This window comes from Eulemur rufifrons, chromosome 19, assembly GCF_041146395.1.
Source record: "Eulemur rufifrons isolate Redbay chromosome 19, OSU_ERuf_1, whole genome shotgun sequence".
Lineage (NCBI taxonomy): Eukaryota > Metazoa > Chordata > Mammalia > Primates > Lemuridae > Eulemur > Eulemur rufifrons.
Genome location: NC_091001.1, coordinates 57,559,604 through 57,587,167, shown reverse-complemented (window position 1 = coordinate 57,587,167; position 27,564 = coordinate 57,559,604). Strand labels below are relative to the sequence as shown.

At 52.4% G+C, this 27,564-nt stretch overlaps 1 protein-coding gene across 3 annotated transcripts in view; it reads left to right on the top strand.

The window, feature by feature from the left end:
• The first annotated feature begins 5,911 nt into the window (after positions 1-5,911).
• Positions 5,912-27,564, top strand: part of TET3 (tet methylcytosine dioxygenase 3) — a 96,201-nt gene continuing 74,548 nt past the window's right edge. The window contains exons 1-3 of one of the 3 annotated variants that reach the window (XM_069494553.1): positions 5,912-6,466; positions 8,447-9,178; positions 23,072-23,128. In XM_069494553.1, the coding sequence (XP_069350654.1) occupies positions 8,876-9,178; positions 23,072-23,128 (360 nt within the window). In that variant the 5' untranslated portion in view covers positions 5,912-6,466; positions 8,447-8,875. Of the gene's footprint in view, positions 6,467-8,409; positions 9,179-22,748; positions 22,773-23,071; positions 23,129-27,564 lie in introns of those variants that run through there. The other 2 variants (XM_069494552.1, XM_069494554.1) reach the window with 2 other exon arrangements.

Sequence of the window (27,564 nt, the reverse complement as noted above, 5' to 3'; positions counted from 1 at the left end):
ACCTAGCTTTCTGCCACAGCCTTCTAGCTGGTCTCTCTGCCTCCATTCTGACACCCTACTCTAATACCTTCCCCATACAGCAGCCAGCACTGAACAAGATGTGGTCCCTCTGCACAGCCCGGTGCATGGGACAGAGCCAGCCACACCTACAATGTGATTGGTGGGCCACTTAGTCTCAAGAGATCATCAAAGGCTTCCTGAAGTGTCACCTGAGTTTAACCAGGAAGGATGAGTGGGAGTTGATGGCAAGAAGACAGGAAACACCACTGCCAAAGCTGCTGTTTGAGAAGTTTCCTTTGGCAGGCAGGCTCCTGGTATCATGTATACCCTGAGTGCTCTCCTTTGCTGGATTTCTTTTCATCTTTTTATTTTAATTAAAAAAATCATATTTACTTAGAGGTATTCAGAATGTCAACAAAATAGCTGCAAATTTTTTTTTTTGCAATTACAAGGTGGTATTCAGTCAACAGAACAATTATTTCATGTAAGCTGTATCAGAGACACTGAAGTTGAAAAAACTACCCTTCCCATATAGAACTAATTTGTGCTGTGCACCCACAAGAACCTGCTTTAAATTTCCATGCCGGGCCGGGCACGGTGGCTCACGCCTGTAATCCTAGCACTCTGGGAGGCCGAGGCGGGTGGATCGCTCAAGGTCAGGAGTTAGAGACCAGCCTGAGCAAGAGTGAGACCCCCGTCTCTACTAAAAATAGAAAGAAATTATCTGGCCAACTAAAATATATATATACAAAACATTAGCCGGGCATGGTGGTGCATGCCTATAGTCCCAGCTACTCGGGAGGCTGAGGCAGTAGGATCGCTTACGCCCAGGAGTTTGAGGTTGCTGTGAGCTAGGCTGACGCCATGGCACTCACTGTAGCCTGGGCAACAAAGCGAGACTCTGTCTCAAGAAAAAAAAAAAAATTAAATTTCCATGCCAATTACAACCTCCATACTGTACCAGGCAAGGTTAGGGGCTATTGAAAGTACCACCAGGACAGGGCTAGCTAAAGACATTTGGTAGTGTGTTAACTGTACAAAAAAAGACACTGTATAGTTTAAAGACAAATCTTACACAGGCTCACACTTCAATTTTTTTCTCAAAAAGGAATCAATTGTGTACAGGGGCGTTAATTGCTTTATAGATAAGAAAAAAAAAAACCTGCACTAGAACCAACTTATTCATCATCATCTTCTTCTTCATCCTCTTCCTCCTCTTCATCTTCTTCATCTATCTCCTCTTCCTTACTTTTCTTGGTTTTTTTCAGCCTTGACGACTCTCTCTCTCTCTTTTTTTTTTTTTTTTTGAGACAGAGTCTCACTCTGTTGCCCAGGCTAGAGTGCCATGATGTCAGCCTAGCTCACAGCAACCTCAAACTCCTGGACTCAAGTGATCCTTCTGCCTCAGCCTCCCGAGTAGCTGGGACTACAGGTGCTTGCTACCACGTCTGGCTAATTTTTCTATTTTTAGTAGAGAGAGGATCTTGCTCTTGCTCTTGCTCAGGCTGGTCTCAAACTCCTGACCTCAAGCAATCCTCCTGTCTCAGCCTCCCAGAGTGCTAGGATTACAGGTGTAAGCTGATGCACCTGGCCACATTTTTTTTTTTTTTTTTTTGCCGTAGTCTAAATTTCTGAATCTGCTGTAGTGCAAAGAATGACAGTCCATTAGAGTGGGAATCTCTAATAGATTTTTTCCTAGGAGGGAGAAATACTCTGGAAAGGAGCAGAACTAATTGCACTTACATATACCTCAAATGAAAGCATACACATCCACCAAGCACACTCGTGCACACACATTCCCTGTGTGTTAGTTATTGGTGCTATTCATGTCTCCTTCCAGGCACATGGCAGGATTGTATTTATTGCACTTCCTTTCTCCCTTATAACTTGGTTTGGCCGGCGAGATGAGAGCACAGGTGATGTGTATCACTTCCAGGTAAAAGCTTTAAGAGTCAGTGCTTGGTTTGCCCCATCCATCCTTAGTTCCTGATTTCAGGGTTGAGGAGACTCATGCCCAGTTGTAGCAGCCTGGGTCATTGAGTGACTATGGAGAACAGAGCTCCTACTGACCCACAGTGGACATGTTTTGAGATTGAGAAGTACACTTTCGTTATGTAAAAACTCTGAGATTTGGGGATTATTTGTCATTGTTTGATGGCTGTACAACCTAAGTAATCCTGACTGATAAACCCTGTCAACCAAGGTTTAGGGGCACTAAGGCCTTTATTCCTGTTAGTATTCAGCAACTTGGGTCTCTGAGCCAATCAAAGCTCCTATGCTTCTGCCCAGCCCTCTTAAGTTGGATGATTTCTAGGTTATTTCATTTTTTCCCATTATGATGGGTACCCTTGTATTCCCCTTGCAAGTAATATATTAATAGCCTATTTGATTCAACCTTAATTCAAAATGCAGGCCAGGTTCGGTGGCTCACACCTGTAATCCCAGCAATTTGGGAGGCCAGGGTGGGAGGATTGCTTGAGGCCAGGAGTTTGAGGCCAGCCTGAGCAAGAGCAAGACCCTGTCTCTACAAACAATAGAAAAGTTAGCTGGGTGTGGTGGTGTGTGCCTGTAGTCTCAGTTAGTTAGGAGGCAGAGGCAGGATGATCACTTGAGCCCAGGAGTTTTAGGTTACAGTGAGCTATGATGATGCCACTGCACTCTAGCTGGGGCAGGCAACAGAGTAACAACCCAAAAGGCAGTCACAAAACTAGTTATAAAACATGCAGGCATTTGCTGAGCTATTCAAAAATGTCATCTAGATACCCTCCATATGTCACACTCGCCAGCGCATGTCCAGAAGCAATCCACTAATGAATCTCCCTTTCCCCAAGAGCAAGATGCCAGCTTCTGCCTGGTATCAGCCCTAGCATTGGTGGCTAATTTCAGAGGTCCTGGATTGTAGGCCTGATTCTGACACTTAGCAGTGAGTGACCTTGGACAAATTACCTCTCTGAGCCCCAGTTGCCTTATCTATAAAATGATGATAACAATAAAAACTGTCATAGAAAAGGAAAGTAACATTTGCACATTTGTTGTATTAGCCACTCTGTACAGACAGAATGATAATGTGTGTGAAGTGCTTTGAAAAGAGAAAGCTCTATGCAAATGTTAGCTCATAATATTTTTAACCAATACATGACCAAAGAAGTAACACATCGAAAATCAAACCTCCCAATGCCTTCAATCCTCAAAACCAAGCCCAGTAGTGGGGTGTGGTGGCACTTGCTTGTAGTCTCGGCTACTCAGGAGGCTAAGCGGGGAGATCACTTGAGCCAGTGAGTTTGAGGCTCTAGTGAGCTATGATTGTGTCACTGCACTCCAGCCTGGGTGACAAAGCAAGACCTTGTCTCTAAAGAAACAAAACAAAACAAAAAACCCCACAAGCCCAGGTATGAACATCGGTATATATTTATATTTTTGCCAAAGATCTCTTATCACAAATCCCAGTCTTAAATGGGACAAATGACTTTAGCTGAAGAGCAGGATCGGGGTCAAGTTGCACTCAGTCATTGGCAGGTTCAGCAAGAACCCAACAGAGTTAACTTCCTGAAGAGCCACAGGCACGCACATCCAATTATGCTTCCTGTCCCTTTCCTTTGCCCCGGGAGCTGAATCAACTTCAGCTCATCAATGCCCAGCCCCACCTCCATCTTCATTCTCATCCAAGGAAACACCTGCAGTCGTCCCTCAGTTCTTTTAGGCTTCCCCCCTGGTGGGGAGAGTTCCCTTTCTAGCCCTTGGGCAGCAGCGCAGCCGGGCTCTGACCTCACAAGACCAGTTGCCTAAAAGAGGCTCCGCCCTCGTCCGCTGGGGATGGGGCCTGCCAAGCTGGCTTCTAAAAGGAGCCTCTTTCTGGTTCTATCTCCTTTAAGCGCCTCTGTTCTGACCCTGGCCTCCACCTGGGTGCTGAACTTGACTCTCTCCTATTTCCTGTAGCCCAGTGCTTCTCAAACTTGACATCACCTGAAGGGCTTGTTAAAACAGATTGCTGGAGCCCCACTCCCAGAGTTTCTGATGCCGTAGGATTAGGGTGGGGCTGAGAGCTTGCACTTTCTCAGGTAATGGTGATGCTGCTGGTCCAGGGACTCACTTAGAGGGAACCACTGCATCTAGGGCAATGCTGCTTCCAGATAGAGAGGCTCCCCTCCCCACTCCCACCTAGCTACTCTCCTGCCCTGAGCACTGTGTTAACAGGGAATAGCTGCAGCAGTACAGGAGGCTGGAGACCCGGAAGGCAGGACCTGAGGAGTCTGGGCTTTATCTTGGGCACCCCTGAAGGGTGTGTGCAACTGGGATAGCAGGCAGGAAAGAAACTTGGAAGCCTATAGGTCCTTGGTGTTACTGGGGTCTTTCACTGACCTTGTTTCTTCATTCAACACAGTGATTGGGTGCCAGGTCTAGGGTTACAAAGGTGAAAAGGCAGTGTTTTAGCCCTCTGGGAGTTCATAGTAACTAGAAAGGAAACATGCAAACAATCACAATGCCTACGAGATAACTGTTGCTATGGAGGGAGCCTCAAACTTCTGTGGAGGGTGAATGAGGCTCTAGAATCTGTCTGAGGAGCTGGAAAACGTTTCATGGAAGAACCTTCACTTTTGCCTACTTGCAGGACTATTGGGAATTTGGCAGGTGAAAGGGGCAGCTGGGGTGGGGGTGGGAGGAAGGGTTTTCCCCAGGCAGAAGGAATGAGCAACAGGATTGCCTAAGTGTAAGGTTCCAGAGGGAGGAGTGGTTGGGAAGACTTGCCAGGCACCTCTCCAGCCGGGCCTAGTTCCCTTCTACCTCTCTACCAGCCCCTTGTCGGATGCTGTCCCTCCTGAGCTGGTGTGCCCCGGGCTGGTCCCAGCAGCCTTTTCTTCTCAGTCTCCATGTCCACTCCCAACAAGCTCCTCCACACCTGAGGCCTCACTCCCTGCCAGCTGATGGGGTCTGTTTCCCCTCAGTGCCACACTCACCTCCACATGGAGCCCCCAGGCATCTTTCCCCGGATATTCTGTCCTCATGAATGGCATCAGCATCTGCCTAATTATCTAAGCCAGAGAGTTTTTTTAAATGACCCTCTCACTGATTGCTGGCAAAGAGTAAATTGGCACGGTAAATTGCTGGTGCCATTTACCAAGATAGTATACGGGAGGAGGGCTTCTGGGTGCATTTTTGAGTCCACAACTTGCTGAGTGACCTTCGGCAAGTCACTTAATCTCTGTTTTCTTATCTGTAAAATGCGTTTGATGATAGTACCTACTCACAGGATTGTCGTATGAGCTAAACAATAATAATGGTTGCCATTTATTGAGCCCTGTGTTAGGCACTTTGCTTGGATTCTCTGAGTTGAGGAGTACCTAATCCAAGGTCACACTGCCAGCAAGTGGCAGAGCCAGGTCTGGAAACCAGAGTTCTCTTGCTCCTGAGCTATCTTCTTCACCTTTTGCCATGCTTTCTGGAGATTGTGTAACAAATAGGAAATGTGTATGGTATAATGTTAAGGGTAAAATGGATGGCAAATTGCATAATCGGTGTGAATACAATTTTTTTTTTTTTTTAGTGTCTCGTTCTGTCATGCAGGCTGGAGTGCAGTGGCATCATCATAGTTTACTGCAGCCTCCAACTCCTGGCCTCAAGCCATCCTCCCACTTTGACCTCCCAAAGTGCTAGGCATGAGCCACCACATCCGGCCCTACCTATAACCATGCTTTTTAAAAAGGAAACTAATCCACAAACAGAAAAGGCTAGAAGGAAATATGGCAAATAGTTAACTATGGTTGTATCTGGGTCATTTTTTCTTCTAATTATCTGTATTTTCCACATTTAAAAAAATATGTTTTTATTAAAACTATTTATTTAAAACATTAAAAATTTATTACATTAAAAACAACGTTGCAAGTCCACTGCCTGTTCTCCTGTTTGATTGAAAATTACGCTCTACTGGTATTTCTCCTTCGTTGTAGTCTTACTTTCCTGAACAGAAACTCTTCAGTCTTCCCAAAGGCCACAGTAGGAAGTGGATACTGCAGCCATGTTCACCACCCACCCCACAGCTGACAACCTGGCCACTGGAGCCGGCTGTCAAAATCAGGCCTGCGAGAGGGAAGTTCCAGGCAGAGCTTCTACCGCCTAGGGCTTTCTGGACAGCGCTACTTCAGATCAGTTACTTTTTTTTCCCCCCTTCTAACTAGCCGACCGAATGCTCTTTTTCCAGTTCTGGCTGAGTTGTCAGCTTCAGCCGGGCGGGGACGCCTGCCAGGTACCTGGCTCCGTGAGCACTGCCCAAACTGGTCAGGCCAGTCCGCCCTGTGGCTGTTTCTGCCAGGACTTGCCCATGTGTGTGCGCGTGTGTGTCAGAGACCCACCCTTCTCCCCTGCAACCCAGGTAGGTGGAAGGCAGCTGCAGGCACCAGCCTGGCAGTCAGGCCAGATGGGTGGAGCTGAATTAATCTAACCTGGAATTTCAACTTGGCCTGCACAACAGGTGAGGGGGGAAAAAAAAGCAGCGAGAGAACGGGCAGTTTAGCAACTTGAAAAAAATTTTGCGCCTTGCTCCTTACCCCCTGCCTGGAACATAGCCCAGGGTGACTTTTCAAAGTGTCTGCGCCAGGTTCTAGGGCTCGGTCACGCCACGGCCCCCTCGGAGGCTGTCCGAGCCTCTCTCCTGAACGCTGTCCTGCTCGGTTACCCTCCGCGACGCGCCCGTTCCCCTCCTCTGGGAGGCAGGGCGGCGGTATCGGATTAGTCTTTGTTTTCGACGCGAAAGAGCCGAGCGCGGCGTGGGGGAGGCTTTCGATGGCAGGGCCCTGGGGTCCCCTGGGCAGGGCACTCGGCCGTGATCCCTGCGAGGGTGCCCACAGCCTCTGCCCCCGAACACCCCCTTCTTGCCAGCCGGGCTGACTCGGTACGCAAACGCGCGATGTCCCCCATTGTCCTGCCTTGTAATGAGCGAGCAGCTGCCTGGGCAGGGGGGTCAGTCGGGCCCGGAGCTCAAGGCTCCCGGGAGCGCCGGGGCCGTCCCGAACTGCTCGGGCCCGCTGGGAGTGGCAGGAAGTGGGGACACCGAGGGTGGCGCGGCGGAGGGCCTAGGCTGGGAGGTCCGCGTGCCCACCCTGCCTTGCCGGGCGCCTGCTGCAGCACCGCCCGGGGGCCGGGGCGGCCAGCCCGAAGGCGGTAGCTGCGTCCCGGGAGGTCCCACCGGGGGGTGGGGAGGTACTGCAGGTGCAAAGACGAGCGGCCCGGCCGGACCCTGCCCCCACCCCCTCCCAGGCCGCCCGCTCCGACCCCTCCCCCTCCACGGGAACTCCCACCTAGTGCGGCCCGGGGCCGGAGGAGGGGGCGGCGGCGGGGCCCTCACGGCTCGGCCGGACCGCACGTGCGCGCCCTCCCGGGCGGGGGAGTCCCCGGGCGAGCACGTGCCGCGGCGCGCGGGGGGCGGGGAGTCCCGCGGACGCTTTCATTGCTGCTGCTGCCGCCGCGGCCGCCGCTGCCTCTTCCTTCCTCCTGCGCCGTCCCCTCCTCGGCCCGGGCTGGGGGCTCCGCGCGCCGAGCTCGGCCGGGCCGGGCGCTCCGGGAGGCGGGCGCCCCAGGTGGCGGCGGCGGCCGCGACGGTGGTGGCGGCGGCGGCGCGGGCCGGGAAACTTTGCCCCTTTGTGCGCTCCGCCCCGGAGGCGGCGGGCAGGTCGGTGCAGTCGGTGCCTTTCCGGCTCCGGGGTGGGGGAGGGGAGGCGTGCGGGGGCCCGGGGCCGCCGGGGGGGCAGCTACTTTGTTGCGAGGGACCGGGCGAGGGTGCTACGGGTCACAGTGTGGCGGAGCCAGGCGGGGGCGGCGGGGCGGGGCGGGGGCTGCGGAGCCGCCGAAGCCGAGCAGCGGAGGCCCCAGAACAAAGGAGCCCGAGCGGCGGCGCGCGCACGGCCCGGCCCGCGGCTCGAGCGCGCCCCCCTCCCCGCGCCCCCTCGGCCGCGCGGGCAGCCCTCCCCCGTCGGGCCGGCTGTCCGCGCTCCGGCCGCGGGCGCGGCAGGGCGGCGGGCGGGGGCTGCCCCCGGGCGCGCCCCCACCTCCAGGCCGCTTCCGTGCCGGGGGCGCTGGGGCAGCCCCGCCGAGCGAGGCTCTCGGCAAACTTTATTTTGAAAGCTCTGCTCCCTCGGGGAGGGCCCAGCGGCCTCCAGTGAGGGGTGTGTGGGGGAATTTTGGTGAAAGTTTCACAAGCCGGTGGTGGTGGGGCAGAGGGCAACTTTCTTAGAAATCGCACCTTGACCACCCCCGTGAGTTCGTCGTGCAGGCCCCTCGGCAACCCATCAGGCCTTAGGCCGCCTCCCTCATGGAGTGGGTGCTGGGTAGGACTTCATTTGAGCAAGCCCCTTCTTTTCCCCCATTTCCTCTTCCCAGAAGCAGGAAGAGGTAACACGTGAAAGTTGTCCCTGAGCACTGAGTGATGCGCTTCCCCTTTCTGTCTCTCTTTCAGGCAGCGCTGCCTCCTCCATCGTCCTGACCCTGGAGGAAAATACAGGAGGAGAAACTCCTCGTCCTACCCTGCCCCAGCCACACACCCACCTGCTCACCTCATGCCTGGGTTCAGGGTGGGTGAGGGTGAAGAACCCACCCAGCCAAGATGATCCTTTCTCTGGGGGCTGCTGCTGGTGTCTTCCTCCAGATCCTGGGCCCCAGCAGGTGGGAGAGTGGCCCCCAACGGAGCCCTATCAGACTGCTGCAGAGGAGGTGAAGAGGGGTGGAGAAGAGGCACCCATCTGGGAGACTGAAGCTACTTCATTCTTCATTCCTGTAGACTCTTGACTGTTTTAGGAGAGAAGGACCTGTTGGTGGCCTTTGCCGGCAGCAGGATATTGGACTGTGGTTCTGCCCCGGCACCTATGCCCTCACCTCTGGCAGCATCATGAGCCAGTTTCAGGTGCCCCTGGCGGTCCAGCCAGACCTGCCTGGCCTTTATGACTTTCCTCAGGGCCAGGTGATGGTAGGGGGCTTCGCGGGGCCTGGGCTCCCCATGGCCGGGAGTGACCCCCAACTGCGAGGGGGCGGAGATGGGCGAAAGAAACGGAAACGGTGTGGTACTTGTGAGCCCTGCCGGCGTCTGGAAAACTGCGGGGCTTGCACTAGCTGTACCAACCGTCGCACACACCAGATCTGCAAACTGCGCAAGTGTGAGGTGCTGAAGAAAAAAGTGGGGCTTCTCAAGGAGGTAAGCTGGCCCTTGCTAGGCTACCCTTTGCCTTCCTTGAGGGCGCTGTAATCACTGGAGTCTGGTTAAAGGCTTGTCCGGTTAAGCCCATTCTCCCATTTTTGATCATTTTGGTACAGCTTTGAATAGGAGTGTAACTGACATTGGAAGTGGTTTGGGTTCCTTTGCAGGGCTAACCATTGTATGAGAGTAACTGGGTCGCGGAGGGCTCTGAGCTAGCACTCTCATCTCTGATGTTTGCTTTTGATGTCTAGCTTTATCTCTAGAACTTTCTTGTCCTACTGTTTGAAGCCTTGGATGTTGTATTTCAAGGTCACACTAATGCTTGGGTGACTTGGGCAGTGATGGTGTCAGATAAGGGACGGAGGCTAATGGATGTGGAGAGAGCCCTAGAGTGACAGGGTGGTTTTATGCTCCCCTGATGGAGTGGGACGTTTCCCTAAATCTTTTCTTGGGTACCATCATTTTCCTCAGATGGCAAGGGAGCCAGTTGAAACTGGTAATTTAGTGAGAAACCCATGATTTGGGTTCCCTAATGTACTCAGTACTTCTTGTAGTCAAAGACTTTTTATGTGTGTTCTAAGGACCTGGCACAGTTCCTTGGCAGATAGTGGGCACTCAGATGCTAATTGCACGAATGAAGGATGTACTTTTGAGATGCTGTCAACCTCAGGGAGGAGTACGCCCTTTATTTGGGGGGTCTCAGGGTAGAAGGAGGGAGGAGTTGGGATGAGAGCAACCGGAGTTGGGGTGGGAGGGAAAGGAAGAGATGGTGACCCTGCATTGGCCGACTTTCCCTTCCATTCTGGTGGTGGACTGCTGACTTGAGGTTGGTGGCAGCCGCGACAGCGCAGAGTTGGCAGGAGTAGGGACTAGCGAAGTTGAGCAGCTTAGGAGGAGTGGTGTAGCGGCTGAGGTTGCTCCAGGCAGCAGAATTGGCGCTGGACAGAGACGGAGGCCTGCGCTGTTTGCAGGGCTCCACTGGCTCTGCCACTCATTTGTCCAAGGGCCCAGACAACTCAGTCCCCTCTCTGTGCCTGTCTTCCCCTTGGGAGTTGTACTTGATGGCTTTTGAAGCCCCTTCTAGCTGGGCTGGGAACTGCTGTGCTTCTGAGGGCTGGGGCACCTGTGGCTGCAATGGGCTGGCGGCTTGCGCTCAGGGTTTCCCTGACCGCTGAGTTGCAGAGCTGTGCCGCGCGCTGGTGGGCCTGTGGTCCCGTGGCTAGGAAGAAAGATCCAGGTGTTGGGGGTAGGGAAGTGGGGTTGCTGGATGTTTCTGCCCCTTCTCACCTTCTCTTGTCCACTCCCTGTGGAAGCTGTATGTCATGACCCCGCAGACTGGGAGCCCTGTTTTCCCTGTCTGTGATTAAAGCAGACATCTGGATCACATCTGCATCTCCCCACCCCAGCCCGGGAGGCGGTGTCCAGCCTATTTATGTTGCTGGTGTTGGGGGAGTTAGCATCCTGCTGGCTCTGTGCCCTGTGGGTCACTATTGAAAGGAGGTGGGACCAGGGGTAGGCTTTACTTCTGGGCATGAGATCTGGTGTGTTGGTGTAAGGAGGGACCTGCCTAGTCTATTTCATAAAGCTTGATTCCGTTGCTTCCTTCTTTCTAGTGTTCCTTTTTCCCCCCACCCCCTTCATCTCAGTTCCTCTTATAATGAAAACTGAGGGATGAGGATGTTGAGTTTTCTGGGCTAGATGTTCTTGGAACCAGTGGCCCTTGTGTACAGTGTTTAAGTGCCTCTGTTGGCAAGAGCAGGGCATACCTGTGTGAAAGGGGCTGGGAGTGAGGCCAGGGCCCTGTCATCCTTGTGTGTGTGCTGCCGGGTGGTCTTGGTTAAGATACTGTGGGTCTGGGTTGGCTGACGCTTAGAGACAATCCCGCTGAGAGATGTCTGCATCCCTGTGGACCTTGCCGTGGCCAGCTGCCCTGTCTAGGCCCCCAGGGTCAGGTAAGATGTAGCTGGATGGCCTGTCAGGGTGCACACGCTGATCTGTACTGTGGATAGTGCTGGCCCACGGTGGAGTTCTCCCGTTTTTGGAGAAGCAGTGAAAAGGAGACAATGGGGTGAGTTTTTTCATAAAGTTAACTTTCTTTGACTTACAGAGTAGTACTTTCTTTTAAGGATAGGTCCTTTCTACTTCTAGATGTTTAAAATGTGTTTTCTTTTATGATGTGGACGTGTTGATAGAAAGTAGATCTATTTTTTTTCTTTTTAAGGCGGGGCATGGTGACTCATGCCTGTAATCCCAGCCCTTTGGGAGGCCAAGGTGGGAGGATAACTAGAGGCCAGGAGTTCAAGACCAGCCTGGGCAAACATAGTGAGACCCGGTCTCTACAAAAAAATAGGAAAAATTAGCCAGGCATGGTCGTGTATGCCTGTAGTCCCAGCTACTCAGGAAGCTGAGGCAGGAGGATTGCTTGAGCCCAGGAGTTGGAGGCTGCAGTGAGCTATTATTGTGCCATGACACTCTTGCCCGGGCGACAGAGCAAGACCCCATCTCAAAAAAAAAAGTCTTGATAAAATACAAAATGTTAACTAGTGTCTGTCTCCACAATTTTTTTTTATTGATCCATGAAGGTTGAAAGCCTGGAAGCCACTGTCCAGGCTACACTACATTTAATGGGCATATCTCTGCGTAGTCGCAAAGCTGACTACCTGAGTGGATGCACCCCAAGGACCAGCCTAGTATTTAGCAGCTGCTGGGGACTGCTAGCTGCCAGGACTTGACCATTAGATCTTAGCAACCATGTAGTAGAGGGAACATGTCCCTCTACTGTGGAAATTGTTTTGGCCCTGACTCTTCAGGTAGGGCAGGATGCGGCATCCTAGGAGCCTCTTGGAAGTAAGACTATGTACTTGCATCTCTGCTCACTGACATTTCTTCTTTGTGAGAGTGGTGCTGCTGCTGTGAGCACCCTTTCCTTACTTCCATCCTTTCTTCATCTCTCCCAGCTGCCTTTGGAGCTTCCTTTGAGCTCTCTGCTGACAGCTGCTTTGTAAGGGGGGGAACATTATCTTGGGCTTTCCATCTTCCCTGCTCCTCACTCTTTCCCAGTGGGCTTGGGGCAGTGTGCAGGAAATACAGCTACTCAGAGAAGGGTAGCATTTTAAGATTAAAGACAGGTCCCCATCGGGGCTGGTGACTGCTTCTCTGGGTCCCGATGTGAGGTTGGGGCAGGTTGGCAGCATCTGTAGGTGACACACCTGAAGGAGTTCGCTCCGATACTGTGGTCTTACTTCTCAGTTCCAGGGAGGATTTAGATCCTAGGCTGATGTCGAGGTTATTGGATTTCACATTGTTTTTAGCTGAGTGGTGGCTTGGTAGCACGATGAAGATGGCTGATTAGAAAAGTAGGATTTGGTGAGTGTGGAGGCACAGTAGGGCTCAGAACTGAAACCGAGTGCTGTGTCTTTACTATCTTGGGCAACTGGTGCTCAGTCTCTTCAGCTTTGGTTTTCAATTGTAAGATAGGGTAACCCTTCTTTGTAGGGTTGTTGTGAGGATTAAATGAGATAAAATATAGCACATAGTAGGTAATCAATGCATGGTGACAAAACATTTCTAGAATATTAAGAAAAGAATTGATCTTTGTGCATAACGACTGTGCATTAGTGTCAGTCTCTGTGTTGTAAAGATGGGATACAAATTAAACGTTTATCTCAAGACATCCTCTGGCTTGCTTGTGGAAGAACTGTGGGACAGAACCGCAGGGCCAGGTGGAGGGAGGAGTTTGCCACCTCTTTGCAGGGGAGGAGGCTGGACCCTGAGGAGCAAGGAGCCACCATGGCCCTGGGCCTGACTGAAAAGTTGCCCGTGGGTGAGGGAACTAAATAAATGATAGAGGAGGAGAACCCTTTATGAAGAAAAACTTTAGAAAAATGTACACCTAAGGTTGGAAGCATGGCTGAGAACGTTATGGGTGAAAATGAGAGATATGAAAAGCTACACGGTGTGAGAACACTTTCTAGCTCTTGGCCAAGTGGACTTAATCACGGAAAGAGATTTCTTTGCCAGATTTGAGACAAGCTTCTTTGGAATTTGGGGTCTTTCAACAGCATCAGAACACCTGATGAATCCTTGCCCAGCCTGCTGGGAGTTGTCTTGCTGAAGAGAGAGGCTGCAAGGGAGGGATGCTTGCAGGCCGGCCCCAGGGCCCAGCAATGAAGAGAGAATTGCCTGGGGAAGTAGAGTGATGAGAGCCTTCAGAGAAAGGAAGGGACCCCGCCTTTGCATTTTGTGAAGCCTGAGAGAAGGCTGGGCAAGGGGAAGTGTTTACTGTAGATCTTAGAAAATTGTCTTTCAAATGCAAGCAGTTTTTAAGCCCATAGCCAAAGACTAAAAGGGAAGTTAGCTGGGGGAATAAGTTTGCTTTTTAAAAAGAAAGTGCTGATAGAACAGTCATGAATGGTGGCCTCGGGAGGAAGGTAGTGGAAGGACTGAACCGTCTGCTTGGCTGCGTGGGCTGCTGTATCATGAGTGCAGGTGGTAAAAGGCCATGCTCCCTATGTGAAGGGGTGCGTGGCACAGAAGGCAGATTCAGGAGTGGTCTGAGCCCCTGAGAGCAGCATAAGGAAGTCCAGTGGCCAGAATGTGCTGAAGCTGGTGGAAACTGCTCATGGCAGTGTCTTTTACATATTCCCAGCAAGAACCAGAAGGAAGAGGCAGGCTTGCAACTTTGGGGAGATAACTAGGGACAGAGAGAGTGAGCAGCCATTGGGTCGCTGTCGTGTTAGAAGGTATAAGTTGGGAACCAAGAGCCAGCCAGCTACCCTACCTGAGTCTGAGTTTTTTGTTCCCAATAGAACACCTTCGACGTGCTGTCAGAGAGGGTCAAAAGACCAGAGATGGGCAAAAAGTCCCACTTCAGAAAGATTTTGGAAATTATAAGCACATAAGTTTGATGTTAGTTTTTGACAGTTCTGGAACAGATTAACAATCTTCCTTATGTGATGATTGTGGTGGTGAAGAAGGTGGTTTGTGAGACTTTAGAAAGGCAAGTGGTAAACTTTGGGGGTACCTGTGGTTTTTTACAGAGCAGCACAGTCAGTGTGACATATCTAGACTTCTGCAAATAAATGATGATATCTCCTGCCATACAGATCAGAGGTCCAGGTTTTGACTTAAAGTCATCCTGAAAGGAGAGCATCGGTAACTACCCTGTTCAATCTTTTTATCCACTGTGTAAATCGGGGTTCCACATTGGGATCACTTGGAAAACTTAAAAAAGCAACAAACCAGTGTCTGGATCCTGAATCCCTATTCTGATTTAATTGATCTTAGGTGGACCAAATTGGCCTGGGGCTCCCCAGGTGTATCTAATGTGCAGTTAGCATGGAGACCTCTGGTGCAGATGAGAGTCTGAGGTGATGGGCATCTACTGGACTCTCCTGTTGCAAATCGCTCACCTGAATCTTGGGGCACCTGAATGGTTCACAGCCTCACTTCCACCTGGCTACTCAGGGCCCAGCAGCATCGGCACCACCTGGGAGCTTGTTAGAAGTGCAGAATCTCCGGCCCTACCCCAGGCCTGCTGAATCAGAATTTGCACTTGAACCAGATCCCCAGGTGATTTGTATGTCCATGAGAGTTTGAGGATCTGGTCTATAGCATTTCTGTGACTAGAGAAGGGGACAGAAATCAGTCATGATGAAAGACAGAGAATTCCAATTGCCTTCGAGGGTAAAGAGGATGACCCAACCCTTTTTTTTTTACCCTGTATGCCAGGGAGACAAGACCCTCTTGAGACTTATTCCATGTTTATTCTTCTGGAATTTGTTTCCCTCTAGTCCAGTGAGTTATCAATAAAACCTTTTGGGAACTTGTGTGTTTGTTCTGAGGACAGTGAGGAGAGGGCTCTTAGGAGATGTTGGCCACTGGCACCTGATTCAGGAGGTTGGAGCCCCATGAGAGTAGTAGATGGTGCTGGTTATGCAGAGGGGTGTGTCCGTGGAATCTTGGGTCTCATGGAAGGTTCTGGAGGTTTATGGAGCAGAAGGGATGTGTGTTCTTTCTCTATCCCTTTACTTTAAAAAGGGGATATGTGTGCCCTTTTGTGTGAGATGTAGGTAGTAGGTGTGTCAGAGCAGTGGGTGGTGGTGGTGGTGGTACAGCTTCTAAGTTGAATGATAGAACAAGGGGTTACAGTGAGCCCTAGCAAGACTCAGTGGGATTTAATCAGGGTAAATGCAAAGTCCTGTACTTGTTTTATAAAAGAAATGTATGAATCCTGGCTTCCTAGCAGGTAGAAAGAACTGAAAACTCTAAAAAGAATATTGACAGCCTATCTTGAAATCTGCTGGAGTGGTCACATGTAGGACAATTGAAGGAAACAGGGCTGTTCAGCTTGCTAATGAGTAGAGGAACACAAGCTAAGGCAAATCTTGTGTGCAAGAGGAGGCCAGTTCCTTCATGAGCAGGAGTACGCAGAAGTTTTACTAGCAAGCGAAAGTTAGTAGTAGGGCGACTGAAGTCAATTGTCTTAACATTTACAGCTGTTCCAGCGCTGACGCGTTAGCTCTGGGAGGTCCTGTGCTCCCTGTGCCTGCACATGCCTGGGTGCTGACCGGCAGGGAGGTTATGAGGATGCCCTCTGTAAGGGGCAGGGGCCATATTTGGTGGTCCCTTGCTAAGAATATGTAAAGTGTAATATCAGGTCTATTTTCGTATTCCTTAGATGACTACACTGCAGAAGAAACATCTTTCTTAGGCTGCAACATTTTGGTCAAGTTCTAGACTTAGTGTTAGACCTAATTCTCAGGAGTATTGTCAGGAGTATTCATGACTTCCCCGTATTTAAGAAGCATGCTCTACCTGAGCTGTCTAATATGATAGCTGTCAGCCACAGATGGCTATTTAAATTTAAATTAATTTAAATTACATTCAGTAACTCAGTCACACTGGTCACCTTTCGAGTGATTCCCAGCCACGTGTGGTTTAGTGACTTGTGTACTGGACAGTGCAGTGCAGATAGACAACACTGCTACTGCTGCAGGAAGTGCTGTTGGACAGTGCTGCAAGCTGCAGAGTGTCCCTGTGTGGTCCCTGAACCCTCACCTAGGCCTCTCTCTAGGTTGGGGAAATAGCTGCTAGGTTGGCTGCTATCTAGGATTTTTTGGTTTAGGATCCTGGCCCCTACACCAGGGTAAGTGGTGAGGTCTGTGGAAGGGGACAATACTTTCCTGGGCTCTGACCCGTTGTGAAGCTCATTGCTTCTCCTTGAAGGCACAGGCTGGGTTTTACTTACCTGGTGTGGGGGAAAGAATAGCAACAGAGTGAGGTGTGGCCCTCCACCCACAGGCTCTCTGGGGATCTTTAGTCTGGGGGGGAATGACTCCTCCCCACCTGCAGCCTCGAGTAGCAGCCCTGGAGAACCTTGTTCATGTTGATTTCTAGCCCCAGACTTACTTCACGGGCCCCACCCAGAGCCATCCCCTCTCTGTCTTGGGTTGTCTTGTTCTGGAGAAGGTAGTGTGGCGACTGGGTGGATTGGAAGACCACATCCCGGGTCTCTGCCCCATTCCCCATCACTTCTTTACCGCTCCCTTGTGAAGATAGAATGCTCAGGAAGAGAGAGCATTCTGGATTGAGACCCCTTGATCTTCCTTCTGAGCCTGGGGGGCTGTTTCTGGGAGAGTCCTTTAGGGTTGCTGTGGGCCTCTGCCGGAGGCTGCTGTCACACCTGGAGTGGAGAAACCCTTTGGTGGCCTTGTCTCCTGCCATTTGCATAAGAAATCTGATAACCTGAGTACTTATTAATCACTGAGGGGTGTGGAGGGAGAAAGCCAGCAGCCCGGTGTGGATAACTGGCTGGCTTTCAGGTGACCACAGGTCTGGGGATTGCTTGCTTCCTTCAGGTAGCACAAGCATCAGGGTGCTCTTGGGTGGCTCTATTACTGCACCGCTGGCTCTGACTTGTACAAATTCCACCGCTGCTGTGTTCTACCTCCCCCACACCTAACTGGGAAGTTAGTGGATAAAACAATGCACTTCCCACTGCTGTTAGAGCAGCAATTTAGCTTCTTAGAATGGAAGGGGAGTTGCATTGGATGGAGTCATTTGAGGGAATTGGCTAGACTTTGGGTGTCCTCATAACCCTCTGCCCTCGTAATTAGTGCGGGGAAAGCCTGAGGAAGGAGGTATGGAGATGCTGGGTCAGAAACAAGTAACAAAGTACTAGACTAGAGTTTGTTCCGCTTCCCAGCCATTCTTGTGGGGAGGCTATCTCCTGTCTTATTTCTTTCCTCTGGTCTTACTTTTATTGATCTTCCCTTTAAGGGTAAGCTCTGGGTGCCCCAGTTCCCTTAAGGATGCTGGGAATGACCCTGGAACCCCAGAGGAGCGTGGGATGGCAGCCTCTTATGTGAGGGCTGGGTCCTGTCTGTATTGTGTTCACGCTGCAGGATGGGCTGGGTGCAGTGTGTATGGGGGTGTTGAGGGGCAGTGGGAGAAGAGCTGGTGCTAGGAGGACCAAGGGGAGAGAGATCCTCCTGGTATGTTTCCTGGGTCCCAGGACCTACAAAGTCCCTGGTACTGGAGGAGGGCAACTCCTCTCTTTGGTGCTGCTTCAGTTTCCAGAGGAAGAACACCATCTGCTTTGACCTGTGAACAAGTTGCCTTCCTGGCCCCATTCAGCACACTTTGCCTGGGACTGGCTGTTTGCAAGGTGCCACGCTGAGCCTGAGCTGCTGGTAAAGGGGGAAAGCATTAACTCTGTCCTTAATGAGCTCACTGCATGGGGAAGGAGGCAAGCGTGGAAACAAATAATTACAGTACAGTCTGGTAGGGCTATGAGGGAGTGCTGCCTTGAGGGCAGAGACTGGTCACCTTTTAACAGGGAAGGCAAGGAACATGTGTTGAGAATTTCACTGTAATGAGACGTGAAGGATGGGAGGGACTTCCAGGAGGAGGGAAGTGTCTCCCCAAACCTGCGGTGTGTAGAAATGCTGTTTGAATGCTTGTGGCTGGTGGCAGGGGTGTGGAAAGACCCAGATAGACTGCTGAGTGCCACCTGAGGATCCTTGAGGTGGAAGGTTGAATGCTTTGTGTTAATTCCTCTTGGAAGTCTTATGCAGAGGCTGCCCTCAGGTTCCTGAACTGCTTAGCATCCGTGTCCCACCTTCTCAAGAGCATACAGTCCCTTGTCATTTGCTTGGATCCTGGAACATGTGGTGGTCCAAGGCTGTTGAATTGGGGGAAAGGAGACCCTGATGAGGTTCACAGAATATAAGACCTTCTCAGGAGCATCTAGGAGAGGATGCGGGTTATAGGCAGAGTGTCGACTGCTTCCTGTCAGCATGGGATGCCCCGGGTGCATTCGGCTTTTTGGTGTGGAAGCATGAGGATGGAGTTGTTGGCTGGCTCTGACTCATTTCCCTTGGACTTCGCTGGGTGCCTTGGTTCAGTCAGGTTCTGCTCCATCTGCAAGGAGGAGCATCTTTTCTTCTGCTGCTGCTGCTCCTCCTCGGCTTCCCCCTCCCCACGATTGCCGATTGCCGTTGACACAGACTTCCGCTGCCAAAGCTAATTGTGAGGCCTGATCAGTGAATGAAGGCAAAGGCAGTTCCCATGACAACCGCAAAGAGTTTCAAATATAGGGGATGATGTGTGTGATGGGCGGCAATTACTTGGGTGGAAATTGATGCGTGGACACCAGGGACTTCAAACATAGGCTCTGAAGGTGGAGGGGGTGTTGGGTTTTTTTTTGGCAGGATCCTTTGTGTGATAGAGAGGGAAGGAGGTCACAGACTTCCCTCATAGTTGATTGCAAGTGCCTTCAGCACGTGAACGTTGGGCAAAACCCCACAAGGGCTTCGGAGAAGCACAACTCCAGTCATTCTGGTTGGGGATGCAGGACACACATACAGAGAGACAAATAGCAGTATCAAGTATCAAATGAGAAATGTTAGAAGTGCTGCAGGCTGGCAGGGGACTGGGGTAACTGGAGAAGGCTTCCTGGAGGAAGCAGGGCTTGAACTGAGCTTTGAAGTAAAGCCCTGTGGAGAGTGACCTCATTCAGGACACAGCCATGGTGAGGGAGGATGAGAAGCCTGTCTCCCTCTACCCTCTGCCTGCTCTAGAAGAGGTAGGTGGATGTGAAAATTGTAGAACTATACAGAGCAGACCTGACTGCACCGTGCAAGGGAGGGGGTGGTGAGAACTCTGTCTAGTCATTTTCTGGCTGTATGACCTTGGACAAGGTGCTTAGTCTCTCTGTATCCCAATTTCTCCACCTGTAAAATGGGCATGAATAGTTCCTGTCTTACTGGTTTGTTCTGAGAACTAAATAAGGTACCGTATATCATGCTGCAGGTGTGGGGCTTGACATGGGGTTGGTGCTTGGTTGATGCTCTTGCAAATCCCCCTGGATATGTATCTGGATGTGTCTGCATTCCCTGGTCTTTGTATAACTGTGTGGCGTCTCGCCTGTGGGTATCTGTGTTCCTGAGGTTCTTGGTGTTGGGGCATTTTGTGTGTCCGAAAAATGGGTGAATCCATTCACCTCTTAGTCGGGAGGGCTGTGGTCCCATTCCTCCTGCTGGGAGTGCAGTGGAGACTGGGGGTCATGATGGAAGGTGGTGGGGCACCCTTGGCCCCCATGCAGAGGGGTCCCAGGTACCTTTGAGTTGATCACTGTGAAGCCTGAAATGTAGAAAAAGGGACAGATAGAGATGGCAAGAAGCTCAAGTGGGGGAGAGTGTCCTGGCAGGAGGCAGAGTGGCCCTGGCATGTGCCTCTGTGACTCCTTCAAGCCCTGGTGTTCCAGGTGCCTCAGAAGAGGGAACAAGGCCAGGATGAGATGGGGACAGAAGCCGGTGGACTGCTTTGGGGACTGTGGTAGCTGAGGCTGCCGGAGGGCAGGGTGGGGTTGGCAGGGCTGAGTTAGCATGGTGAGATGGGTTGAGCAGGGATGGGGGGTGGGAACTTGGCTCTGTGGCTCCTGCGGGCTGGTAAGGAAGATGTGTGCTGGCTGAACAAGTCTGAGACTTGGCTACAGTTCAGACATGGCAGGTCCTGCCCTTCCAGGAGCAGGTATACCCCAGATCCTTGGGGACCTCAGAGAGAAGGCTGACCAAGAGAGTGGCCTCCACATCTCAGTGTCTGGCCCCCTGCTTCTCCACCCTCCTTATGTAGAAACTCAGCTCAGCACATTCCAGCTCTGCAGAGCCTAGTAAAGTGGGGAAGACAGGGCCCCTGCCCATGTGGGGAGGACTGCCATATAAATAAATAACTGTACTTCACTGTGACTGGTGCCTGCTCTGTGAGGACCCGGGAGGAGTGGGTGATGCTTGGTGTTGGTGATCTGAGAAATGCAGAGGGGAGGCAATGTTTGGATTAAGCCTTGCACCACATTAGCTTGCCAGGTGGGGGAGGTGGATAGGGATCCAGGCAGGAGGAGGAGCATCAGGAAGTCTCTGAGGCAGGAAAGCATTAGTGTCCTCAGATCCACAGGCTTAAAGGGAAGTGGTCAAGTTCGAGTGACTTCAGTCTTCTTTGTATCTTCCTGGGGTTAGCAGAGAGAGAGTTTAGAGAATTAGAATGAGAAGGGCCTAGATTTGAATTCCAGTCTATCACTCACTAGTTGTGTTGACAGACAAGTAACATCTCTAAGTCCTTCTGTTTCCCTGTGAGGGATGAGGTTGTGTGTGGAGTAAGTCAAATGAGATGATCCTATGATGTGGTTGGCACAGGGCCTGGTCCTAGCAGGGGCTTGCTAGACTGTGGCAGCCCAGCAGCAACAGGACTAATTTTTAGTGCAGTGTTCATCTCTCTCATCCAGCAGCAGACTGTGTGTGGGGTAGCTGGGTGGGGTGGGGTTTTGGGAACCAGGATAAAGGAGGGGCTGGGTCAAGGTAGGAGTAGAGGGATGCAAAAGCCCAGTTGTTCACCTTGAGCCACGGCTTAGGGCACTGTTCCTTGCCATGCTTTGTCACCTGCCTCCCCTCAATGCCCTGGGAGGAGCCCAATAGGGCTATCCTGTGTCCCCAGGGAGAGGCAGGTGCGGGCCCTGGTGCCTCCTGGAGTCTCTCTGAAAGCAGCTCATCCTGTTGAGTAACCTCTTGGGGCCCCGGGGAGGAGTGGGCAGTGGAAGGACTCACAGGCTCAGGGGCTCTATCACATCCTAATTACTCATATGAGTCATGTCTCCTCTCTGGCCTCAGCTTATTCATCTGTGAGAATGAGAAGTAGCACCCAGTGAGCTCTCCCCAAAATTAAGAGTGGTAGTAGCTAGCAGCACCCACAGTGTGGCAGACACTGTGCTGCCTTTCTTCACAGGAATCCTCACAACCGTATGAAGTAGCTGCTATGTGTAGTTCAATTTTACAGATGAGCAAAGAGAGGCTAACAGAGGTAAGTTACAACCAGCCAGGCAGTGCTGGGATCTGGAATTGGTGGGTGTGTGGAAGTCTCCTTCCTGGGAGGTGGAAGCTGTGGGTGTTCAGCTATAGGGAGGGATTAGGGGAGAGAAGGATGTGCCCAGGTAGGCCAGGAGTTCAGTCCAGGAGTGGATTGCAGGGCCTTCCTTTCCCCCTCTGTTCTTTCTCATCCTACCCTTCCTTCCTGGGTGTTGCAGCCTTCAAAGGCTCAGAGTCTGGAAAGCGGAAGACCAGAGCTCTTGGGGTCTGGGCCACCCCTCCTCCTCTGCCTTTCCTGGAGATGGGAAGCCCTGAGGTCTGGGGGGCCCTTGGGATGTGGGGGTACCTCCGGTAGCCTCTCCAAGAGAGGAGAAGCCATTGGGGGGGGGGTGTGGGGAGGCTGTCTTGGGTGGGGTATGTTCGGGCACCAAGGGTAATGATCCTAGAGCTAGGCTGAGTGTTTGCGTGTCTGGGGAGGGCAAAGCCGACCTGGTGAGGCTTTGAGCCACAGGAGATGTGGGCTCCTAAGAGGAGGGAGGGAGTACTAGAACTGCATAATGGTTAAGAGTATGGTTTTGAGAGCCAGACAGACCTGGCTTGGAGTCCCAGTCATCTTGGGTAATTCGCTTCACTTGTCTCCTCATCTGCAAAATGGGGTGAACGTTCTCGTCGCCTGGGCTTTTTCTTTTTTCTTCTTTCGGAATTGAAGGGGCTCTTGAGCCTCCTGCTGTTGTCACAGCGGCAGCTAGGATGATGCTGGGGTTAGAGAGTGGCGGAGCTGGAATCCCACCGGCGTCTGCCCTCCCGGAGGCGCAGTCTGTCATCTTTGACCCTGGAGGTGCAGAGGACGCCTTCTGGGCATTTCCCTCTGGGTCCTCGCGGGAGGAGGCGGGGGTGCCCCGGGATCCCCCAGTCTGCCAGGGAGCGGCGGCGGGCCTGGGAGGGGAGGCGGGCCTGGGAAGCAGCCAGCGCGGTTCGGCAGCACCCTCGGCGGTGGCCCCCGCCTCCCGGCTGGGCAGGTCCGCGGGCGGGGGCAGGGCCGGCCGCGGGGACTGGCGGGGATTGGCTGGCGAGCGCGCCGCCCCTCGCACACCAGCCGCTCGGGCGGGCGGGGAGGGGAGCGCAGCCGGCAGCTGGCCGCCGCCTCCTCTGCAGTGCCTCCCTCCGTGCGCTCCCTCCGGCGGGGATAATGGGAGGCCCGCCGGCCGATGCACCAGAGGAGGCCGGCCGAGGTAGGGGCGCAGGGCGAGGTAGCGGTGCAGGCGAGGAGCGCCGGGCAGACCGGACGCTGGCAGGAGGGGCAGTGTCCTCTTGGATGTCAGGAGGGTTCGAAAGGAAAACAAAAACACAGTGGAAGGCGAAGGAGGCAGCTGGAGGCAGGAAGATGGTCCCTGCTAGCCTTTCTTTCCCAGGCCCCCTCCCCTCCCGCGCTCCTCCTGCCCCTTCGGTGGTGCTGGGGGGTGCAGCAGAAGGACTTTGCTTCTTTCCTGGTACCAGTCTAGCTCATCCGTCTCTCTGGCTTCTTTTGCAGGTGGAAATAAAGGCTGGTGAAGGAGCCGGGCCTTGGGGACAAGGAGCTGCTGTCAAGGTACCCTGTGTGTGTGTGTGTATGTGTGTGTGTGTGTGTGTAGTGGTAGTGGCGGCGGTGAAGTGTTTGACTGGATTGGATAAAAATAAAGGGTCTCCTCTGGTGATCCCTTAATCTCCCACTGTGTGTATAGCAGCAGCTGAGGGGGAGGGGCGGCGGGGGTGTGGGCGGCCAATGAATTCTCAGGCCTGTGTGGGTTTTGTTTGGATTCTTTTTGCTTTCTCAGCTGGATGGTTTGGGTGCAGTTGGGGTTTGGTTTGTTGAACTGGTTTTCTTTTTTTTTAAAAGACATGCAACCCACTCCCCACCCTGCCTCTGGAAATCTCTCGAGAATGTGCCTGGCACTGTTGGTTTGCATCCAATCTGCAGAAATCCTTGGGGGGGTGTAAGGGGGAGGGAGAATTGTGCTCCTGAGTCTGAAGCTGATAGGGTGTCATTAGTCATGCTGCTGTCACCATGGAGATGGCTGGAGAGGAGAGGAGGTGGTGGGGGTGAGGATATTTTGGGTAGGGTGGGGGCTGATGCAACATCGTGACTGGGAATCCGCTGGGTGTCTGCTGTTACTCTGTGCAGCTTGGTGTCTGGGGGACTGGGAAGGGAGTGTTCCCAGGTGCGTGGGAAGCAGAGGAAGGGGCACTGTGCTGCTCCGTGTGGTTGTCTGCGGGCGGGGTTTGGGTTATTTGGGGCAGGGTAGGGGAGAGTCTGGTGGAGTATTGGCTATTACTAGGAAACCACAGATATTCCTTCTAGGTTGGCAAGGACCTGATCAGTAGGTTTCCTTGGGCTTTGCCCCTCTTTTCAGGGCTGGGGACCTGCTGTGAGTTTGAGATTACTCAGCAGTATCCTCTGCTGGCCCAGGGTGGAGAAAACAGAGTGGGAGGTGGCTCTGTGTGGCTGCCTCTCAAGTCCAAGAGCAGAGAGGCTGGGAGGGAGTGTAGGGACAGGTGGGCAGGGGCAGGCCATGTGGGACATTTCCTAGCAAGGAGGAAGCCTGTTCCTACCCCTGCCTCAGCCCCACCTGCCCCCTCAGCCCCAGGAGTCTTTGGGGAGCTGGGGAGCCTGGTTGCTGGGTAGCAGTGGGTGAGGTGCTAGTGTCCCCAGATGCTCTTAGTCTCTTCTCCCTGGAAATCCTCCTCCCGCCTCCTGGGAAAGCTGTGGGAAGCTCTGTGGAGGTGCTGGAAGTGGCATCCTGCCACCTCACTGACTGGGCGGGGACGCCGGCAGGGAGGGCTCTTCTTTCCCATGTGGGATGCAGGGTGGATCAGGAGGAGGCCTGGGTAGTTCCCTGACCTTGTCCCAAGAACTTGAGGCAAGGAAGTGCTTGGGGGAGGATGTGAATTTTGCTTTTGGAGCAGCTTCCTGGAAGGAGAAGAGCCAGGTGGTATCAACTCCCCTGGAGCGCTGGGCGCGCTTCCGTGAGACTGGGAGTGGTGGGTAATCACCTGGGAGGAGGCTGCGGGAGGCCCGGAGGCAAGCAGAGGATGGTTGATGCTGGCGACGCTGTGGGTGGGGAGGAGAGAGCAGTGAGCTCACCGCACGCCAGCTCTCACTCCACGCTCTTTTCCATGCTCCTCTCTGGAGCAGAACCCCCAGGTTCCACCTCCACTTCCTCCCCTGGCCTCCCACTGCTGACTAGAGAAGTTGTAATCACACTAGAAGTGTGGTGTTGCGGGGTAGACCTGTTCCGCCCCCCAGCCTGGGGAAAGAAGGCCAAGGGGATGAGGACAGATGGGCTCAGGAAGGGGGCAGTCCCCTCCCTCCTCTGTATCTGCAGCCTTGTCAGCCAGAGCTTCCCTCTCTGCCGGGAGAAAGGACGGCTGGCAGGTTTGTTTACTCCCGAAAGCACCCCCTCCTGCTGTAGTGATGGCTTTCCCTGGCAGACCTGCTTCTCTTCAGCTCTTTCCAAGTGTGTTCTCTGCGTCTCCCTGCCTGCATTCTGCTGGCCCAGGATGCAGGCCAGTTTTCTGCAGTCCTGCTGGAGGCTTCCAGCCTGATACCCTAGCCTAGCCCTTAGTGTTGGAGACATGTGGCAGGGGCGCTTTGAAAATCCGGATGGAGCTCTCCTAACAAGTCTTCCGCCTACCCCTTTCTCAAGAGTAGGGCCTGAGCTGGCTGAGTTTTTAAAGCTCTGAGGTTGTGTCTGTGCTTGTTTTTATTGTTCAGTTGTCTGAGAATCATAGCTTCCTCTCAGCCTGGGTTAGGCACTGCCGGCAAACACTCTAGTCTCAGTCTCCTGTTCCTGGTGTCACCATCCCCCCACTTTGGGTTTTCTTGGGTGGCCAGATGGCTGCAGTGTCCCACATACCCCGGATGAGGCAATTTTGCCAGATCCTCTTTCATTATCAGGTTGTGGTGTAAGAAGATGTGTCTGGTGTGTGAGCTTGTTCTGAGATCAGGCCAACACTCTGGGACACAGGATAAAGAGGGTGTCATAGTCTGTAGTCTCACAAAGATGGGTGCAGGATGAGTATGCCCTATGGGTGAATGGTATCCAGTAGGCAGGGGGAATGTGCACATCTACCATGTGTTGAGTCCTGCCAGGGTTTCAAGAATATCTTTGATGTCTGCGTGTCCATAGTGCCTAGCCCAGGCAGAGTTGAGCTTGATAAATGCAAGTTGACGCTTTAATGTCTAGTGTGTTCCATGTCGACCCCATGATATCCCAAGGAAATGCTAAAGCAGACACTGCTGCTGCCTCCTCCTCCTTGGCAGCCTAGACCTGAGTGAGTGCTCAGTGCCAAGAGCACCAGGCCGCCCTGCTTTCGGGCTCCCACGCGGCTCCCACGCTCTGCCCCATGGGAACCCTCAACTGGCTGAGGATGATGGGAAACTATTTTGGGACTGTGCCCAGGATCTCTGCCTTCTGTCTCTCCTTTTGGCCACTGCAGAAGTGCCCTGTTGTCAAGGATCTATGATCCTCTACTTTCTAAACACTGTTGGTCACTCCCACTAGTTCTTTCTTGCCTGCTGTTCCCACTCTCCAGCTCTTTATGGGGGTTCAGGGGGAATCCCTTCTCTCTTAGGTGTGTCTGTAAGCAGCAGTGAACTTGGGAGATATGGAAGCAGATGAGCGTGTCAAGCTAGAGCAGGAAAGGAACCCAGCCAAGGGTTTCCAGAGTTGAGTTTGGGGATGGAGGGAAAGAAGGGGCTCCCCCTGTCCATAATAAGACAGGATTGAATCCCAGATCTTGACTGAATCTCAGCTCTGCCTCCTTGGCGACCCCCACCCCCCACCCAATGTCATAGGAGAGAGAGGGAGAGAGCTTTGCAAGATACACATGTGGGTGAGCCCAGGGGAAAGCCTTCCTGCTCTCAGGGACCACCCTCTTGCTGGGCTCAGTGAGGAGGGGCTGGGTGCTGGGAAGTGGGCTCTGTGGTCTTGCCAAACTCCCTCCCATACCTGGAAGCTGTAGCAGCAAATGGTTTGCCTAGCTGGGGATAGGGACTGTGGGGAGGGGCTTTGGATTGGCTCAGCTTTTGGGTCTCCTAATCCTCTTAAGTCCTTCCTTTCCTACCCCTGACCTCTTAGGCTTTTGGCCTCGTTTCCTCTCACACCCGGCATCTGGCAGCGAGCTGAGGTCTCAGCATCTCTGCAGCTTCTGAGAAAGATCTGGATTAGTTTGGGAAGCCTTTAGGCAAACAGGGGGCAGGGATGGCTTGGACGATTAAAATGCGTAGATTATCTGCTATCCAGGACTGTGACCGCATCTCCATTCACTTTATCTCCCTTTCTTCCTCTTTCTACATTGAGCATTTGCCATATTCCAGGTACAGTATTAGGTCTGCAAAATGGAGAAATCACTGTTATTTGAATCTTTTTTTATTTTTATTTTTTGAGACAGAGTCTCGATCTGTTGCCTGGGCTAGAGTTATTATTTGATTCTTACAAAACCATTGGAAGTAAAAGACACTGACTAAATTACCTATAAAGTTATAACAGTAAATGGGAAAACCATCATTGCCAGTTTTTGTTTCTTATGTGTTGAAGCCACTTTTGACCTTAACTTTGTGTTTGGGGCTGTGAACTTGCACGTGGCGGACAAAACTCCTCACCCACGTGCTCCCAGCTCTTCACATTTGCTTTCTCACTGGCTCAGCAAACCTCAAGGAACTTTGAAGGAAGAATCAATATGCCAACTTTGTTTTAAGTAAGTTAGTGTTTCTGGGATCTAGCGATGACAGGCTAGTATAGTGGGGTCAGAAATTGACTAATGGGGAAGGGAGCTTAGTTTTGAATGGAAAGTATTGGCTTTAGACATGTTGGGTTTGAGATTCAGATAACAGTATTTCTGGAAAGAAATACTGTTCCTGGGCAGTTCACCTTGAACCCTAAATTGGCTTCATGGTTCCTGCAGCCCTGACTTCTTCAGGGGGTTCCAGTGAGATTCACTGGCTAAAAGGAGGAGGGTGAAAAGTGTGGCTGTTAGTTTCTCTCC